Below are 20,574 nucleotides of genomic sequence, written 5' to 3' on the forward strand. Positions count from 1 at the left end.
GAATAGGTAGTTCACACATACCTCAGCCCATGGTTGCGGCTGAGGTGAGCAAATGTTAAGAATAGGCCCCTCTAGACGCTCTTAAATGGCACTCTCAGATGGTAAAAATGCATTTTCAAAGCAGTGTTCCTCGACAAAACTTTTGACTTCCTCTCGACACGCTCACCTCATGGGCGTTAAAAGGGTCTAACCAAGAACCTAGAGTCTATTCTATACTGAATTATGATTATGGCACCTCTAAATGCCAGGAAATCGCACTCATTCAGACTCAAAATTTGAATATTTTATCTCCATTTTTAAACATTTTGACAAATGTAGGAGGTCCTGGCCGGCTGGGCACCCCACCGCCACTGGATCAATATGATATCCTACCAGTCGATGTCAGGGACACATTATGCTGCTATGTATGAAATAAGCCCTTTTGGATCAGGGTGCTATAAAAGATGACCTTATGGGTAGGGGCACCAAAGGGGCCCCTTAAGGGTTGGTGGCCGCCGCACAGAGCGCATATAGCGTTACACCACTGAGCATAGATAGCTGTTGTATCTGGGTATTACATTCCGTAATAATGGCTAAAAAAAAAAAAAACTCCGTCTTAGGTCACTGGACCGTCTTTTGGCCTTGTTTACATCCTGATTTATGAAATCGTTGGAAAAATCGACGTCGGGGACATAGCGTTATGTTCGTCGTCAATCGATTTAAAATTCAAGATTAGGGAGTGGTAAAATAATCGAGCTCTCCTTTCACCCACTGCTGGATCCGCCACTAAACTTATAGGTACACTTCCTTTTTCCCCTCTTTTCTCCCTTTAACTCTTCCCAATTTTTTCTGCCTTTTTTAATATATTCGGCGGGACTAACGCTGTCTCTTATACACATCTAGATGTGTATAAGAGACAGATATATACTTATGATTATGGCACCTCTAAATGCCAGGAAATCGCACTCATTCAGACTCAAAATTTGAATATTTTATCTCCATTTTTAAACATTTTGACAAATGTAGGAGGCACGGGCCTCCGAGCCCCTCCTCCCCACACACTGGATCCGCCCCTGGACTGGAGTTGGATGCGTCATACGCCGGTCATACGACCGTCGTACGCCGCAGTGAGTGCCCGGCTTAAGTGGTCATGAGTTAGTTTCACAATTGTTTATCCAGGTCATGTTTTCATTGTTTTCAATTGCGCTGAAACAGAACAGTTTGGGCCATTTAAGTCTAACATAATTATTATACCATTATTTTTTTTTTATATCAAATTGTGTATGATTGCATGGGCCCATTGTATATAACGATATTGTCTCATTTCCTATTGGGATATGGGGATTACTTTTTATAAAGGTCTTCCTTCGATTGACTAATAGACGATTAACGATTACGTCTTCTATTATAAAAACCGAGAATGTTATTATAAATTATTGGCCTAATCATCAGAGTTAAATAAACCGAATTCAAAGTGCAGTATATTAGCGAAATAAACATATTGTTATCATGTCCCGATTTGGGCGTGTTTCTGTTCTATCGAGTGATTTTGTAAGGCATAAATACGTTATGATTTACGAGTAACAGATATGTCATTTTCATTTCCCAGCGGTCCTATTGAATGCTCGTTAAACCAGCGCCGCGCCTGCGCAGAAAGGAGTACGCCAAGCAGTCGAGTGCTTTAGCAGACTTATGCATCAAATTCGATCAGTCCCACTGTCAGAATGAATGTTGTCAAAATTGGAGTCTTTCGCAAAAATAGCAAAATTTTCATGAGTGGCGACTTTTACGAAGCCGGCTTCGTAGATACAAGTTTCGAGTGATAGTATTTGACACAACTGTGTCGACAGAATATGTTACGGACGGAGGTCATTCTGCCCGTCAGATACCAGTCTTCGAAAAGCGCACGAACCATGAAGAAATTGAACTACCTTATAGCGGTTTTACTAGGGCTATGCCTGCTGGGCCTGGCAGCTGGAGGTAAGTAATCTGGATTTAGGTATAAAAATTTGAAATCTTGCATGGTCTTGCGAACGCATTAACTGATTTCAATTTATGTAGATGTACCATTCAATAAGTTTTTTTTCCCTTTTGCAATTCACCTTTTCACATGACATACTACGCAATAACTGATGATGTGATGAAGATGGAGAAGTGATGATGATGATGATTTGATGATAATGCAAGAGCAAGAAAAGGATGATAATTTTCATGATGATGCCAAATGATGATTATGAGATGATGATGATGATGATGATGATGATGCCAGACGATGATTATGAGATGATGATGATCATAATGATTATGCTGCTGCTAATGATGATGAGGATGATGAAGTTGGTGCTGAGGATGATAATAAAGATTATGATAATATGAAATCGAGACTTGGAAAATCCTATGTTAAGTGTGTTCAAAGCTTTGAACAAACTAACAATTTTTATGTGACAAATAAAAAAAATGTGATAGTGTTTGGACAGTGCTTCAGTCTACCCGATTTAGATCTGCCACAAACAGCCGGGCCTTTACACAATTTATCTCTCATTATTAGCTGTACATCAGTTCAATTGTTGCCCTCTTCTATAGTTGTGTGTCACTCAGCTATAAGGCTTAATTTTGACAGACTAGGCCCATAAGATATCCAATAATCATGATCTGAGGCCTAGCTCCTCATCCCCAACCACTAATATACATCATATATTAACGAGGGTGATCGGTCCAATGATTGAACCATGACTTTGAGACCGGAGGGCGAGCACAATCCTGACAACTACAATTCCATTTTCAGGTATCGCCTTTAAGTTAGTATGCAGCATTGGCATATTCTTTTCGACGATGGGCCTATATCTGTATATATTTTAATTTTATCATTATAATTATCATCATTATTAATATTATTATTATTAACTAAATTAGTGTTCATCATGTGTAATTTTGCTTGCGAATTTTGTCGTATATCGTATTATATTATCATGAAAGATTTTGGAGATAATACATAATACGTAAGCGTAGGCAAAACCTCAACATTATCAAGGATTGCTAAGGCTATAATAAGCACCAAATATTGAATGCAATTCTAATGAACTTTGGAGCTGAATCGAGTGATATTATGATATCAAACACAAACGTTTAAACGATAGTTTAAGAGTACTCTATGAAAACCTAGGCCCCCAACGAGTCTGTTACAGATCCCCTCGGGATACACACTGACCTAACTATTATCTGTTCATAATTGTCCTTCAAAACTTGTTTATAAGAAAGGTGTTTGGAAGGGACAATCGATAGTAACTGGCGTACGATAGTGTGCGCAAGGCGTCAATTTCACAGCAATTTCTTCTAGTTGATTACATTCAGGATGTGAATTTATGTTGATCTTAAAAACAAAACACGATATTGCCATGGAATACAGACATAACATATTATGCAATGATGAAGTATCTCGATTGTACTTTCACTACAAAGTCGTCTTTAACGTTCTCATGTTTATATAGGCATTTTTATTATTTTTACAGCGTTACTGGTAGATTCATAGGGCCGTATATCGATTTTCAAACAAAACTCGTGTTATAAACTATATTTTTATGGTAATCGATTGCACAGCATGTATATAAGTATGCTGGATGTATGGATATGTTATGGTAAAGGTAAGGTAAAAGTAAGGAGAATAACCCATAACTAGCCGCGTCATTGTGCTGAATTGGCCTATAAGTATAATTATATAGGCCTCTATTGCCTAGAACCCCTTAGACTAATTAAAATAATTACCATTTCTCAATTCTCTCCGTGGAAGTTGATTCAATTAAGATAGAACCATAACCACGTACGTCAATTAACGATGGGCGCTCGTGGCTAACCAGCATAATACTGGCGCCACGGGGCTACTTTGCAAAACATGTTAACTTCTTAGTATTGTTTTCATAACATGCACTAAATGTTTACGTCGGTCTGGTAGCCAAAAATGGCCTAAATGACACGTACAAATGAGAATAAATGAAATCAATCCCTCTCATTTCATACGTCTTCATTATCGTCCTGCCAAAAACATAAAGACGCGAAACAAGTACATTTGACCACTCCTGTGAGTCGGCTGCTGCATAGTGGTAAGTGGAATCACTGTGAGGAAAGTTTCACGGATTGTTTTGACAGGTAGCCTATATACTATTATAATAATGTAATAACACTACGTTTTTGCAAATCGTTGAGGGCAAATTTCTGTCAACGCTCTCCGGCTGTGTAGCCTACGCCAAGGATACTATATATTCATTGTCTACGACAGGAAATATCTGAAGATATATGCACGTTAGTTGAGACGAAGCCCGGCGGCGGTGGAGATAGATTTCACTGAAATGCCGGTAGCCTGTTTTTAGAAATAATAAGTACGCTGCGACGAATTTTCTTGCAATAGTGTCGAGTTTGGTTATTTACGGCATTATTACATCCAATAGGCCTAGACTCAAAGGCGAAAAACAGTAAAGAACTGAACAAATTTCCTCATTAGGTGAATGACCCGTGCTGATGAGGGGTGACGTCACTGCACAGTAGGTGTTAATGAAACAGCAATCGCATAATTGTCCTTATATGATACTTAATACTCTCTAAGCAACGAGTTCATACAAGATATTGTAAAAAAATGCTTAAATTTAATTTTCCGTCGTCAGTATACAAACAGTACCGTGTTAGCATAATGACATTATGTGACATGGTGGTCTACCTTGTCCACAATAACAGCAGATATTTTTGCGTCGAATCATCGTTACAAAAACGTCAAGCATCGACATTGGAAAGAGGTTGGATAAACGCTGGATGTGAAAGGTATAGATGGACGTCAACGCTTGATCGACGTCAGATCTCAGCGTTGAAACGACGTACGTCACATCAACCTCAACAAATGCAGTATTAAAAAAAACGTTGGATTTGAAAGGTTGATCGACGTCAAATATCAACATTCGGTCTACGTCAGATATCAGCATTGAAAAAACGTCAAAACATCGACGTCAACAAACAGTTGAATACACGTTGGAACTGAAAGATGGACCGATTGACGTCAAACGTCAACGTACAATCTACGACAAATATCGTCGTCCACTGAAAAAGGGAGTGGATACACGCTGTATTTGAAAGATCAAATATTAACGTTGATATCAATGTATATGACGTCCAGTAACAACGTTCAATCAACGTTGGATATCAATGCTGGACCGAAGTCGAGTAACAACGTTGGAATGACGTTAGATCATGGTTAGACATAGACGTAAAAATATCACCATATCGACACAAATGCTGGACCGACGTCAGGTATTAACGTTGAAACAACGTCGTTCATCAACGTCGATACAGCCTTAAATTTTTGGATAAAATGTTTGCAAAATCAACGATGTTAGGTCAACGTCATGTATCAACAAAGCCAGAAATATAAACAAATATTACCTTATTCTGCAGTTTCAATAAAATTTATTTAGAAGCACAAAATACCGTAATACATAGAAAATATGTCATCTAGACTTTGGATCCATAGTATAAAATATTGTTGGACTATTCAAAACGTGCTAAGATAAATGTCATCATTCAATGATATTTTGAATACAAAAAAATATAAAAGTTGAAAATGGAACCTTTTTGATAATTAATTGCGTTTATTACATAACGATTAGGGCCCTGTAATATTATACAGATATCAAGAAGCATCTTATAATTTCAAACTTGAAATAGAGCTTACCAATGTACAATTTTGAAGATTTCTGGGAATTCTGGAATTTTAATAGAATCTTGTAAAATTACCAAGAAATCAGTCACAATTATAATGCACCGTATTGGATTTTGTATTTAGGCCTACTTCTAACAGGGCTTCAGTAATAATTTTATCATAATGTTAATTATAAGATAATATTAAAAACATAGTATACTTTCCATTAATGTACGGTATGCAATTAACCATGATACAGTAATACATTTATTATTAAATCATATGATGAGCCTATAGCTAAACAATCGTGAAAACAATTATTTAAAAAAAAAACCGCTATGAACAAATCAAGAAAACAAAACCCTCAAAATTTCAAATTTGATTTAAACGTCCAAAGAGACACAGGTTCAAGGAAAATATATTTTTCCTATTAGCTAGATGAATATGACAAGGGTCTACCTGTTGTCATCTTGGTTGGGGCCAAAAAACGTTATATTTCTCTTCTCGACAAGATCCAGCAACGTGTGGTAAAGCACATTGGTCCTGAGCTTGGCTCCCAATTAAAGCCACTGTCACATCGTCGTAATGTAGCCTGTTAAAGTTTACTCTATCGTCTTGTTCACCATCACTGTTCCGAGGAATCTCTTTTAAACCGGTTCCTTTTAAATAAGTAACCCCTTACCTTGAGTGGTTTCATTAGCCTTGTTTGGGGTAATTGTAAATTTAAAAAAATTACGCTAATTTACCTGTTAATTTACAAGAAAAGTATAACGTGTATCCCCTCCAATAGAGGGCACTTTATATTAATATGAGACTTATACATCCTCTTTCAATTAATTTTTTTTAGCATCTATAAACACCACTAATGTCATTGGTCATTATCTATCTGATTATTCTTTCATAAACTTTAAAACCCTTTTATTCTCTAATTTTTTTTATATAATTAGCAGTTGTCGGAGTATGACCTATCCCACCTTTCTATCAAGCGCACATAAGGTACTTTGCTCCAGCAAAGGCGATGTCGTTTTTGAAACACCCTGGCTGAAAAAATACAAGTTATCTTCGTCATGAAACCACGAATAAAGAAAGCGTGGTACTAAAAATCAGGGGCGGATCCAGAGATATCATAAGGGGAGGGGGTAAAGGGGGTAGAAAGTGGGCCAGATCGAGGTAATACTACCTTAGGGGGTGCGGGGGCATGGCCAGAGAAATTTGTGTTCTAGATTCCCGAAAATAACCTCTGAGGCGTTTTGGGTGATCAATTTTTTTTCTTTCTTTCCATTTTTTTCTCTTCTTTTTTCCAAAATGTGGGGGAGGGGGAGGGAAATCGTTTTTATAGTACACATGAGAAACACATTTCTTAGTACAATAGAAAAGTGAGATTTGGACGAACGATTGAGATTTTTTAATATCATTAATTATGTTTTTCAGAGCCATCAACAATTGATGAAAATTTCAGCGATACGGAATCTTCATCAGTAGTAACTGTACCACTCTCTTTAATTGAGGAGATAGATTCGTGGTCTTCATCTTACATAGAACCTATCGTAGCCAACGAAAACATTTCATTATTTTCGGGTTAGTACAGTATTATAATCTGTCTCTTATACACATCTAGATGTGTATAAGAGACAGCAACAAATGCAGTATTAAAAAAAACGTTGGATTTGAAAGGTTGATCGACGTCAAATATCAACATTCGGTCTACGTCAGATAGAAGCCCAATGGGCTTAATCTCGAGAAGAAGCTCATCTCGAATTGAAGTCCCTTCTTTAGTTTGCAAAATTAGCCTCGAAAAGATACCACAGGATTCTTTTCGAAATAGCACAGTACATACACTGTACATTAATTAAAAAACAAATAAACTAAATAAAAAACAAGCTTGGTTTATACAGCAGTTTAGGTGATTTAATGCCAGTTAATACACTCGATGATACAGACTGATGTTACACATGGCCTTATATTGTTTAATAGTAAAAATTCCCCAAAATTTACAGCATTCATTTTGAAAAAGAATCCCCCTCTTTACTTTGCAAAATTAGTCTCGTAAAAAAGCCAATATTGGGGGGGGGGGGGGAAGCCCTGGGCTTCAAATTCGAGGTTTACGGTATAATAATTTAAATAGTATAAAAATTTGTAATAGTGCATATAATAGTAGTATATTTTAATATTGAAATCACTGTACCATTAGGCCGATAATCTCTATAGCTGTTATTGAAATTCATATATGTTGACAGCTGGCCAGAAACACTGTTAAACATCTTTTTTGGCATTATTTACAGAGGTCGAGCAGGATTACATGAACCTACACTTCTCGGTTAGGCCCATCTCTGGCCTTGATCTAAAGGCATTGCAGGATAAAGTTCTACTGCAGGTAATATACATTTGAGCCCCGATGCTCAACGGACATTTCTGGAGTGCCAATCAAACTTAACGATTGACCAATCAGAACAGGGGGCCATGAATACGCGCGTGTCTAACAAGCACACGTGTTGTCCCCAAAACGCACGTGTTTGCCTATGTTTTAACACTGTCATTTTTGTGGGATCTTAGCAACAATACCCGCCCAAGGGACAGGGCTTACGAAACGATCTATTCGTATCGTATGTGGACAACGGGTCATTAAAAAAATAATAATAATAATGATCCTTTTCGCTAAGCCCCGCCTCTTAGATAGAAGGTCCACAAACCGACAGCGTAAACGTACGTTTTGGGGGACAAGCACGTAATGTTCTGGTTGGCCAGTTGTGAGAATGATTGACACTCCAGAAGGGTCTATTAATATCGTATATGTGTATAACGCTTTATTCTATTTGTTTAGCGACATCTAAACCTCTGAATATATTTAAAATCTCTATGTACATTAGAATGTGTATTAACTTACGTGCCCTTCAGTATATCATAAGCACGTCTACAGAGAAGCGTACGCCTATAGTTAAATATACAAAGAAATCTATATGATGGTGTTTAAATCACATGATATTAAACATGGTATGGAGAACCTCTACCAGTTTCATATCGTATGAGTTGCATATTGTGCAATACCGGTACCTCTAGAACAACGTGTCCAGGAAATACCCAACACAGCGAACACAACTCGTTATTTCAATATTCGGGAATGTTGTAAACCTTGTGGATACTGTAGGTTTATGTCAAAAATAACGTTAACAATGTTGCAAGAACGTTTGCCACGTAGGGAGATTTCGCAACGAACCTTAAGAAAACGATAACGAATACGTCATTATCTTCATCGTCACGGGCGTTCGTGGCTAAAACATTCTTGACAGGATGCTGTACGAGCTGAATATGATCATTGATTCATGCAAAAGGCATCAATCGCGTTTTTGTATTTGCTTGCGAGAACTCCCCAATTACTCAAATTGGGGAGTATTTACGGTTATACAGAAAAACGTGTTGAACACCAAATTTCAACGTCGTGTAAAATTGTTAGCTAGGAAGAGAGTACCGTACTCGCGCGAATAAGCGACCGGGCGCTTAAAATATTGTTTGCACTTTCTGATGGGCGCTTATTCAAACGGGGAGCTTATATAAACAGGGCGCTTATGAAAACAGAGTGGAAATTGAGGGGGCGCTTATGGAAATAGATGAAAATCGAGGGGTTCTTATGGGAAATTATTTTAATAATTAAAAATTCAAGAGACACTTTTTTAATGAAAAAAGATTATATAAGGACATTACGAATGGTGGTTAGAAAAGATGATCGTCCAGAGAACATGGCTCATAACAAGAATGCGTGAATATTTACATAACAGCAAAATAGCAGATGCAATTAGTGGTGGGTAGTGGTTAGCTTGTTTGCCATCGGCCGATTGAGATAAGCAGGATGGCAGGATCATTGTATTTTTTTGAAAACTCAGATGAGAATGTGCTTAAGGTCGAAAAAAGAGAAAGAGGAAGTAGGACTAGACATAGACAAATATGTAGAAAGATTAAAGTTGGAAATATACTGTCTGTCCAGGGATCGGAGCTCTCATCTGTCCAAGAGAAATATCCTTATTTTGATATTGACTGAAGAAGAATGTGTTTCCACTCTACAGCTAAAATCATGCCAACAACCACAGTCCAAGGATTGATTGGATTATTGACTTGCTAAAAAGAAAATCTTATGAGGGGGTGCTTATTCAAATTAGAAGGGGCGCTTATTCAAACGGGGCGCTTAAGGACATTTTCACGTTCGGAGGGGCGGTTATACGAGAGTGGCGCTTATTCAAAACGGGGCGCTTATTCGCGCGAATTGGCATCATAGTTCGTGAGCAACCGAAGCGTAATGGCTGATGGGGACACTTGAACACGTTTCTTTTCTTTTTTTTTCCCGCCAAAATATATTTATCCACTTACACCGTTTCCATTAAACATCACTTGGATGCACTCTCATCACTTTCATAATCTTACTGCACAAAGACATTGTCAAAGGCCGGTAACATCGATTATCGCAAATCAATCAATCTCCATCAATATACTCTCTCTATTATAGATTGGTGAGTTACTTGGCAGTGACCAGTTTTTCTCGACAGCCGCAGTGATCGCTTGTACGTAAGTATAACTTAAATCGGATGAACTTACTCAGCTCATTTCCGTTTTTTCAAAATCATAGGACTTATGAACCTGTGATTTAAATGTCATATTTTGTGTGTGGTGTGTGAATGTCCACCCATACAATTTGCACGATATTTTTACGGTTTTTATGACAGTTGTATATCAAGCTGTTTGTATCAATTTGTAATTTGCATTATAAGAAAGGCTCAGGACCTCTTCATCGCAGCTTTCTATTAACCCATACAGACACACCAGTGTTTAATTAAATAAAACCAATAAAACTTAAACTAACAAATATATAGTCATATATTAAGAACATTATAAAGCTTAATAATGATGATGCTAATAATACAATAATAATCATCATCATAATCATATTGATCATGATATGATGATGATGACGAGGATAATGATAATATCAATAATGATGGTGGTGATGATGATAATAGCGACGATGAGCATAACGATGATAAAATAATTAAAATCTTGTAATTGTATTAAAACGATCTAAAAGCAATGAGGGGGGTAAAAACAAAAATATTGAAAATAAAACTGCTTTCCATTCTCCAAATCTTATTATTTTTTTTTATCATTATTTTATTTAATTAGTTTAGTAAATGTATTTTTAATGTATGTAAGGTATGTTTTATCTTCTCTTTGTTTGGAGGTTTTGATGAATAAATAAATAAATTAATTAATTAATATTTATAATGATCAACTACGAATACACTATTTACAAATTGGTTGAGAGCATTTCAGTAAAAATGAAAGTCACTGAACCGTGGCGTATATGTTTGTTCTGATGCAGGCAAGAAGATCTGGTGATGTATTTGCAGCTGCGTTACACTATTACTCTTGACTATGAACATCAGAAAAAGGTTATCAAAACAATGTACAATGCGGTTGAGATAGACGGCTACCTCGGTCAAGTGAACGTCTTCCACCTGTACGTACAGAACACCCGAGGTACCGTGTACTATTTACTTACTTTTATCAGTGAAATTTACTCTTACATTTCCCTTTCTGCCGTGCTTACGCACACCTTGACAGTCTATTAAAAAGAACATTATGCCCTGGGTACTCGTGTGGAGCCTCGTCTGAAGTATCACGCGCGTATATTTGAACAGGGTGAAGGCCGTCTGAACATGTCTAAAGCCGGTTTTCCACTAGACGAATTTATTCGCGCGAATCGAAAGCGTCGTTTCATGCGCATGCGCATTCACATTCCTATCGAATTTTTTGCGAAGCGAAAAAATGCGCAACTAATCAGAGCTCAGGAAGCGAATCGACGCTTTGATTCGCGCAAATAAATTCGCCTAGCGGAGAACCAGCTTTATAGCGTCCACACACGCGCGTTCAGAGGCAAGCGCACTTATGTGAAAACAGTAGACAATGGCGGCAGTTTTAAAATATACTTCAGAGCCAATCAAAAATACGTTAAAGAAAATCAGTAAAACCAGCGAAACTGAATGGTTTCGACCGATTTTTAATTTAATGTTGATGACTCTTTATCCTGCTAAAGATCACGAAAACCATGGTCTCTAAAGTGGTCTTTAATTGGAGGGAGTCCTGTACTTATTTTCCTCAGCATAATATAATCGTATAAGTCTTGAGCAAGCATTAAAATCAATACAATATGTGATATCCGTCTCGGCGAGTATAATTGTACTTAAAATGAAACAAGATACAAGTGCCTGAAGAAATGCTGCGACATATAATTAATTTCAAGCGTTAACAAGCAGGTACTACTGCAATCGTAAAAAATACCTCCGACCGAGATGAAAAACCCAGTTCACGCATGATATTGTAGAAGCCATCAAATCAATTTCAACCAAGAAAATATATAGAGATGATATCGAATCAATGAGCGCTGTTTGGCATTATTTTATTATACATCACATGGTACATCAATTAAGAGAACTCTTAACTGTATTGCGGTAATGCTAAAACTGTACATAATATTATATTCTTTTAACTAGCTGAACTAGTGCTGTTCAAATAAGCATGCACTCAAGTGTGTGAAAGATTGATTAGTTGCTTTACTACAAATTTGAATTTCCAACGAAATGTACACAATTTGCTCAGGTACACTAAAACAACTCAGTTTTGAGACACGTAGAACTATGGGGTTACCCAGTGTAGTGGTTCAAAAAAAGCCTTGTGATGGTGGACAGACGAGAGTAGCTGACACGAATTGACCCTTATAGGGGAGAAGGAAGATATTGTACGAGATCCACGCATTTCTTTGCGACTACATTATAAAGCGCTAAAAATCTAACTACAATAAAATATGATTTGATAACGTGTTACATATTAATATTTCCATGTTCATTCTTTAATGGATTTTAATACTGTATTTAAACATTTTGTGTAGGGTCGTATGTTCGCGTTGATGATATGTGTGACTTTGACGGGTGTCCTAAAGGACTAACATGTACGTCGGCTTATCTGCAGTGTGTTTGGAATTGTTCGTTAAACCCCGGATACTGTCCGAAAAAGTCCGAGTGTGTTGATAGGGAAACTAATGGCTTCTATTGCAGGTACGTACATTTGGTTAAAAAAAAGAAAAAAAAATTAAAAAAACAAATTCAACAACTTCTAAAATTATTGTTATAAAGATTTAACATAGGCCTAATTGAATATAGGCCCACATTTATTATATACAGGCCCTAGGAGGAAATATTCAGGGGGCGGATCCAGAATTTTTCAAACGGGGGAGGGGAGCACAACAGTTTCAGAATAGGTAACATTGATTTGCATTGATTTTTTTTTAAATTTAATTGCAAAACGGGGGGGAGGGGGGAGGGGGTGGAAAACGTGCACCCCACCCTAATTTCCCCCTACTGGATCCGCCCTTGATATTCTTCAACAACAGCAAAGCAATTTCCCGCGTTGGTATTTTTAATAAGCGAAAATCTACCGGTTTCTATATCAACCGTTCCTAGTGGTCGGGCAGGATTTGAAAAGTGGGGAAATTTACTCCATAAAAACGTTTGTAAGAAAACTGTTTAAAAATGACCGGAAAAGAAGGAACATTATTATCATCATCATCAATACCGTACATTATTATGAAGCATCACCATCATATTTACATGAACGTGACCATCATAATCATCATTTTCTTAACTACAGTATTTTAAGTCATCATTGTTTTCAGCACATCTTTATCGTTATCATTATTAATCCCATAACTGGTTACCATAATACTACACTATTAATTAAACTATAATGGTATCACACCATATAAGTAGAACAGAACTTCGCAATTAACTATCCTGTTATTTTCATATAGATGTGATCACGATACGATAAGTAATAGATGCGACAATGGGACTGATTCTAATTCTTCAACAAGGCTCGGTAAGTGAAAATATGCAAGTAAAAATGAATGCCTACATAGTTTATTCCACCTAACGAATTAAACTTATTTCAATTCATCCAACTGTACCGCAACTTTCCTCTATAATATAAAAATGTTTGCAAAGCATTAACTCAAAAAACAAATTAACTTAACATTCGCTATACAAAAGCTCATATCGTCGATACAACCACTATTCACTTCCACCTTTGGGTTCTGAAATTTTGGGATGACTCAGCGGGTTTGGTCTAGTCATGGACCAGGTCCATGGTCTAGTCTCCAATTAGAAAAGTATTGTGTTCCATTGACGGTTAATGTTGTTATGGTACATTGGTAAACCCAAAGGACGCCCTCTATACCATGTATTCTGTACAAGGAGTCTGAACGCTCACCCAACCGTTCTCGGAATTATAAGTCTCGAATGGAGGGCAGAAGACAGTTACGAAGTTTGCAATTGGCAATCATTGACTCAAGTGCCTAAACTTTGAAAATAAAGAAATAAAAGTGTTGTCTTTATTTCCAGTAAATTGTTACTAACACAGCTTCGAAAATATTTTCAATTACAGGTTCTCCGTGGACGAATATAGGCATCATTACTGGCAGTATATTGCTATGTTTTGCCGTTGTATTTATTACAGCAAAAGTGTTGCACGTTTATTACAAGAAACAAGCCGCGATATGCCGGTGAGTGACGATTTTCATATACAGAATTTAGTATTCATGAGATTTAAACTTATTTGAAGCCGCCATTTTCGAAACGCTAGGCTCGACTAGCATTCTACAGGCGCAATGCGAGTGTAATCCGGTGACGTCAGAGACCGGTCACTTTTTCCACTAGGCGAATTTATTCGTGTGAATCGAAAGCGTCGGTTCATGCGCATGCGTTCACATTGCTATCGGAGTTTTTACAAAGCGAACAAATGCGCAACCAATCAGACCTCTGGAAGCGAACCGACGCTTTGATTCGTGAGAATAAATTCGCCTTGTGGAAAACCAGCTTAATATAATTTAAACCTCCAATCCAGTGGCGGTGCTACGGAAGGGGGAGGGGATCGTCAGGGAGAGAAACCACAATTCGTCGGGGAGTAAAAAAAATTATATGTATTTTGTACAATATTAATAGAAATCGATTAAATAAGTCTTTGAAACTCCTAAATTGTCATATTTTCGGGAAGCTACGTCACCTGGACCACTTTCGAAAGGTTTTTAGCGACGCCTGACCACGCCCACCTTTTTTCTCGTCGGGGAAATCAGTCCCCTCCCCCTCCCCCCTGTCGGGGACTGGTTAACTGTCTAATGCATTTTGTTATATTCACATTGTTATATTCAGCTATGAAATTTTCTCGTAATGGGATGAATAAAGTCTCCTTGTACAGGCCTATCCCTATTAGATTTTTGTACAGAACTAGTAAAATTTGGAAAAGTGGTCTCGAATTAGAGGGGTCTCGAATTGGAAGGGTCTCGAATTGGAGGGTGCACTGTATGTTTAATGCCTATAAAATATGTTTTTCAATTTTCAGTAATCATCACCAAGACGCAAGTGATTTTGAGAATGGTAGTACAACAACTGCAGGGGTTAATGACACCACAGACATGGCAGAACAAGCTGAATGCCAATTCCTTTTACCAATGGAGTCGGACTTAACAGCACTGCTTCCAAACGGGAACTCTAAGCCAAATGTTAATGGAGACAGTAGACCAAATGCCTTTCTTCTTGTAGACAACCACGGACATTTCTGACACAGTGGTCCAGCTATGGACGAATTCTGATTGTTGCCAACCCTCAAAATATACAGAAAGAATACCGATTTTATCACTATAATTTAGACATGGTATATATAGGCCTATGCATGATGAAATCATGTGACACCGAGCTTGCACCATAAATGGACTGATGGTGCCATGGCCATGTGCAATTTAATCCTATGTAAAATGCATGGTTAAAATTGTAACCATGGTTGCCCATCCATATTGTGAAGAAGCATCGTGCACACAGCACAGACGTGCGACAAACCTACCTTTCCGCTAAGCCTCACCTCTTGGGATAGGTATTGCTGCTAAGGTCCTGCAACACAATAGCGCAAACGTATGTAATTACGTGCGTTTGTGGGACATGTGTGTTTGTATGATGTAACTCCTGACCTAGTTCTGATTGGTCAGTTATTAAGTCTGAATGACACTCGGGAAAGTGCCATTTGGGACACGGGTGCAACTGCAATTGACAGACAGATCAACACCCATCCACACTGCGAAGATGATTTTTTTACATATAGAAGGCCCAGTTTCTGATACCATATATGAAAAAAAATTGGTAACGCACCTGGTAATACATGTTATACAGACCATAGCGAGTACCGTACTATGTAAAATTCACGTTGTACATTTGTATATAAAATTATTATTATTATGCAAATTAAAATTTCATTCCAATGCGAACGATATGTACACTATAAACAACAGCCTAATACTAATTATGTAGGCCTAAAAAAATTATGAAATGATTTTAGATATCAAAGGATTGAATATGCAGAACTATTAAATGACTTCTTCATAAGTGAATGAAGTAATAAAGGTTAAGTAAAGAAAGATAAAAGCATATTCACCAATAGACCGACCCATTATCATTTCTTATATTCTGTTACATAGACCTTTAAATTGGCTTGTAGCCCATAATCCTTTCTGCTAAGCCCCATGCCCTTTGGATATTATTGCTACCAATCATGGGCAGTGCAGACTGAGTGTGGGTGGCGGATGCAGGCAAAATCAGCTTGCTGGGCCTGCAGGCTTCATTTTCTTTCACTTTGTTTGAAACCTGTTAGTATATAGACCACGGCAGCCATGGGCACCGAACATCAAATTTCAAATAAAGAAATACTATGCTTTCAAATTAAATTACATTTAATATAGTATTGTCATTATATTTTGAGCTTTACTGATGTTTATACAAAATTTCAATAGTGCAAACGATGTGTACTTTGCTGTATTTATTTCATCAACCACTACTGGCATATAAAAATGAACAAGTTAATACACAGTACTACTGTATTTTTGTTGTTCTGGGGATTGAATTTCAATCTCATTTCACAACCCATAAGTTCTGCCCAGGCTATCAAATTTTCTTCGACAAAAAACTGTTGTATATCCAGTCATGATCATCATGACCATATTAAGGCATCGAGATGTTTTTAGCAATCGGTTGATTGATTAATAGATCTTTTTTAGCTCTACTGCCTCTATTATACTGCCCTCATGAGGCTGATTGATTAATAGTTGATTGATTAATAGATCCCTTTTAGATCTACTGCCTCTATTATACTGCCCTCGTGAGGCTGATTAATAGTTGATTAATAGATCCTTTTTAGATCTACTGCCTTCATGAGGAGATCTAGAAACACTCAGCTGATTGATTGATTGTTGATTGATTAATAAATCTTTTTTAGCTCTACTGCCTCTATCATACTGCCCTCATCGGAGCTTTCGAGATTACGAGAACTTGTTTAGTCAGGATAGGGCTTTGGGAAGGAGAACAGGAAGAACCAGGTTTAATTATGTTATATTTTGTAACTCTTCCTTCAAAGCATTACCTCCCACTAGCGCTCAGTAAACCTTTAGGGAACCAGGACGGCCTACGTTTTTTCATCTCAACAACTCGAACAGCTTCACCTTTGTCTGTTTCCTCCTCTCCTTCTCCTTCATACAGAACAACAATCTTTTTATCTGGTAAATCTCCACTTTCTTCTGATTCTTTAAACATCTGCTTTTGGATTTCACTGGTCTCTTCTCTTATTCTTATCAAACAATGGCTGCCAAAAAAAAAGAAAAAAAAAAAAGAATCAGTTTAAAATTACAGATTGAGAAACATTAACTCACAAAATTCAATTCTAATATATATTTAGTTGAATAGGAATAATAACTCAAATATGACACACTGTACATGAAAATCAAACATCACCAAGCAAAACAAGTTCTTGTAATCTCGAAAGCTCCGATGAGGGCAGTATAATAGAGGCAGTAAAATATTTTTTCTCCTAAAGGCCGACCATATGAAAAAGATCTATTAATCAATCAGCCAAGTGTTTCTGGAGCTCCTCATCGGTGCTAAAAAATTAATATTCTGTGCGTATAGAACAGGCAAATATATAATAAACCAGATGGGAACCAAAAAGACGAAATAAAATAATATACAAGAGAGATCAAACATATATAAGTTTTTATAAGTATATGCCTATATAGAACTTTGTATAAGGCAGAAACAACGGAAGATCAGAGAAAAGCTAAAGGACTAACTGAGAATGTAAGATTTGTATTTGTAGGACTAAAAAATAATGGATGATTTCTTTTGCTGTGTTAGGAAGGTCATTAAGGAGGGTAGGAAAAAATAATGGGGTATTAAATATCCTATCAAAAAATCTAATTTACTAAGTGTACAAATACATAATTAATATAGTGGAATGATTGATGCTTTAAAAATATATTTAAAAAAATAAATACACTCACAACAACAAAATTACCACACAAAATAGATACTATATTAACAGTGTAATTACTTTAACAACAGAGAGGGAATATAATTACATGATCGTACCTGCATAAGTACTCTTTTCTCTTTGGATGACCACATTCTGAACATGGAATAATATCTGTGACCGCGACGACTCTTTTTTCAATTGCTCTCCTTCGAGTGCGATTCCTTTGAATTGATCGTCGTTTTTTGGGAACAGCCCAAAATATTCCGTCAAATATACTGCCCTCTGTAGTAAGTGGTTGTGAAGGATAATTTGACACTGTTGTTAATGCTGGAACACCCCCTGAAAAAAAAAAAAAAAACAATGTTTGTAATTTAATAATTTAAATGTAAATCTATCCACGTACAGTAGACTATAATTTTAATAATCTTTTTGTTCTTTTACTTTTATATTTTGTTGCTTTACATATAGCCTTGCACGGTTGACGAAAAACACCCTTGGGTCTATCAAGTGTATCCATGAAAAAATAAAGCATATTTATAAAGGATGTGGTACAGCAGTAGAGTTACAGAATTTCAACAAATTGGTTGTAAGTTCAAATCTGATATTAGTCCTATCCATGGGTAAGACAGTTTATGTATGTTAAACTCTTGTTTTTAACCTTAGAATATAGAGTATTACTGGATTTTGGAATGAATTTGGTCCTAGACACATCAAAAATCAATTGAAGCATAGGTAAATGAAAATTGATAAACAAAATCGATATCTCTTTGCTGTTAAATATTTAATAAAAATTATATCTCGAAATGGAGAAATTCTTTCATAACTTGAACAACTATTTATTTATTAATTATATATTCCAAATATAAAATTAGTATACTGTTGTTTTGAATAATAAATTATATAAAGGGTAGTAAAGCAGAATAATTATTATCTATCATTCACGAAGGGAAACTGTTTAAAAAAGTTAATAATGAATGATGGCCGTACCAGGATAGTACAGTAGTACCTAACTTTCTGGTTAACTTACACATAGAGTTTCAGGCATGGTGTGTGCAAGAATAATATCAAGTTTTGACCAAGATGTAATATTACAGTGTCAGTGTTTATTTGTTTACAGGCCTACAATTCAATACACAAAGAAAGTAAATGTAAAGTATCGTTGAATACATAGGCCCCATAATGAAAATTTTTCAATGAATGATACCTAAAAAAAACAGCTCAAAAATCACTAGAAAATTTAAGAGGTGCGCAGAATCGTAATTAAATGCATACAGGTAATACAATATAAAGGTGAAACCCTAACTTTCCTCAAATATGGGCGGAATCGACTTATATTTTCCGAAACGAGCGTATGGATTCCTAGGCCAAATGTTTGCACAGAGGATTTATATTCCGTGCACAGGTCTCATTATAACCTATATACATATATATAGATATAGGCCTATACTACAGTCTGGCATAGATGATCATCTTTAAAAAAAAAAGTAATCTGAACAATTTCTATTGGATAAGTTTTCCTATTCTAATTTCTGACCAGAGGAATAGGTCTAGTTTAGGCCTAGTTAGAGTAACATGGTGTAACTAGGCTACTGCTGCTTATATGGGAGCCGTTCGGTACACGCTCAACTGACGAGTCTTGGACCGCGTCTCGTCGGGCAGTTTTAGTAGTAATAGTACAGTAGGCCCTAGCCTAGAGAAGAGAAGTGGGCCTCCCTAGGTTCGGACCTAGGACTAGGGGATGTTTTTAAACAATGTGTCCAAGCTATCTTAACAAGTATTTTTATTACCAAATGGAGGATATCCAGAGACAACATATTGTAGCCACCGGTCAAAATTCTGTATTGAACTTTGCAACTTTCTTAGATATGATGAAAAAATCCTGGACATCTTGGCAGAATTTACTTTGGATCCACGTTGTTCTTACAAGAGATCCGATATAAAATTGTTACCTCAGCATACAAACGTAGAGGGCTCACATCATGATACATATTTTGAAAACATCAAACATGAACGTATCGCGATCGAAAAATGAACAATTTGACATTAAACGTGTGGAAGATCTTGCAGCACAAGTAGTAGCTGAAACCTCAGATCGTAATGTACCACTGTTACTTTTAGGATTACAAGGTGAATTCATTGTTTAATATAGTTTGTTACCTAGTAAACAGGTCAGTCATTTCTAGGCTATGCCCAAGCACGGCGACTGGTGGCAGCATTGACTTCTCCAGGGAGCAAGCTGGATCTGTCTGTGAATGATGTGATATATAAGGCTTGAGTCGCCTGGACCTGTTCCCCGCTAGGCTCAGGCCACCATCACTGCTGTATAAGCCTAACTAGGTTTCGTAATAAAGTAGTTGCAGGTGCCTATGTCATGAAACCTAGGGCCAGCCTAGTCTAAATGAGATCAAAGAGTATAAATAGAACAAGAGAGCCAACAACGCTCATTGAGAGCGTAAAAAAACGATACGCTCTACGCAGCTAGTGTAGGACGCCAACTAACGCTTGTATGTGTTTTATTACCCAGTAATCCA

General features: G+C 36.8%; 3 protein-coding genes across 3 annotated transcripts in view; 2 read left to right on the forward strand and 1 right to left on the reverse strand.

The window, feature by feature from the left end:
- Positions 1 to 1,626: 1,626 nt before the first annotated feature.
- Positions 1,627 to 16,602, forward strand: LOC117116919. The gene is made up of 9 exons (XM_033261056.1): positions 1,627 to 1,959; positions 7,091 to 7,237; positions 7,942 to 8,033; positions 10,155 to 10,213; positions 11,025 to 11,182; positions 12,591 to 12,756; positions 13,509 to 13,576; positions 14,141 to 14,258; positions 15,095 to 16,602. Exons 1-9 carry the CDS (start codon positions 1,833 to 1,835, stop codon positions 15,312 to 15,314), a joined length of 1,155 nt encoding a protein of 384 aa, XP_033116947.1. The 5' UTR covers positions 1,627 to 1,832; the 3' UTR covers positions 15,315 to 16,602.
- LOC117116922 (39S ribosomal protein L32, mitochondrial-like) lies at positions 16,544 to 19,987 on the reverse strand. Its single transcript, XM_033261061.1, has 3 exons — positions 19,831 to 19,987; positions 18,160 to 18,382; positions 16,544 to 17,377 (listed from the first exon to the last, which is right to left on the reverse strand). Exons 1-3 carry the CDS (start codon positions 19,928 to 19,930, stop codon positions 17,155 to 17,157), a joined length of 546 nt encoding a protein of 181 aa, XP_033116952.1. The 5' UTR covers positions 19,931 to 19,987; the 3' UTR covers positions 16,544 to 17,154.
- Positions 19,988 to 20,034: 47 nt separating this feature from the next.
- The window catches only part of LOC117116917 (IQ calmodulin-binding motif-containing protein 1-like), a gene marked incomplete in the record, with an annotated part of 7,787 nt that continues 7,247 nt past the window's right edge, over positions 20,035 to 20,574 (forward strand). Inside the window, 1 exon segment of the mRNA XM_033261053.1 lies at positions 20,035 to 20,170. Within this exon segment, the coding sequence (XP_033116944.1) occupies positions 20,050 to 20,170 (121 nt within the window).

Source organism: Anneissia japonica, unplaced genomic scaffold (assembly GCF_011630105.1).
Source record: "Anneissia japonica isolate Jap-2015-1 unplaced genomic scaffold, ASM1163010v1 scaffold1302_len1884557_cov193, whole genome shotgun sequence".
Classification (NCBI taxonomy): domain Eukaryota; kingdom Metazoa; phylum Echinodermata; class Crinoidea; order Comatulida; family Comatulidae; genus Anneissia; species Anneissia japonica.

Coding starts and splice junctions, on each gene's coding strand:
- LOC117116919 (XM_033261056.1), top strand. CDS start 1,833: ATGTTACGGACGGAGGTCATTCTGCCCGTCAGATACCAGTCTTCGAAA. Junction 8,034..10,154: donor AGGATAAAGTTCTACTGCAG/GTAATATACATT, acceptor TCTCTATTATAG/ATTGGTGAGTTACTTGGCAG. Junction 12,757..13,508: donor ACTAATGGCTTCTATTGCAG/GTACGTACATTT, acceptor ATTTTCATATAG/ATGTGATCACGATACGATAA.
- LOC117116922 (XM_033261061.1), bottom strand. CDS start 19,930: ATGTCCAGGATTTTTTCATCATATCTAAGAAAGTTGCAAAGTTCAATA. Junction 18,383..19,830: donor CTCTGGATATCCTCCATTTG/GTAATAAAAATA, acceptor TTTTTTTTTCAG/GGGGTGTTCCAGCATTAACA. Junction 17,378..18,159: donor AGAAAAGAGTACTTATGCAG/GTACGATCATGT, acceptor TTTTTTTGGCAG/CCATTGTTTGATAAGAATAA.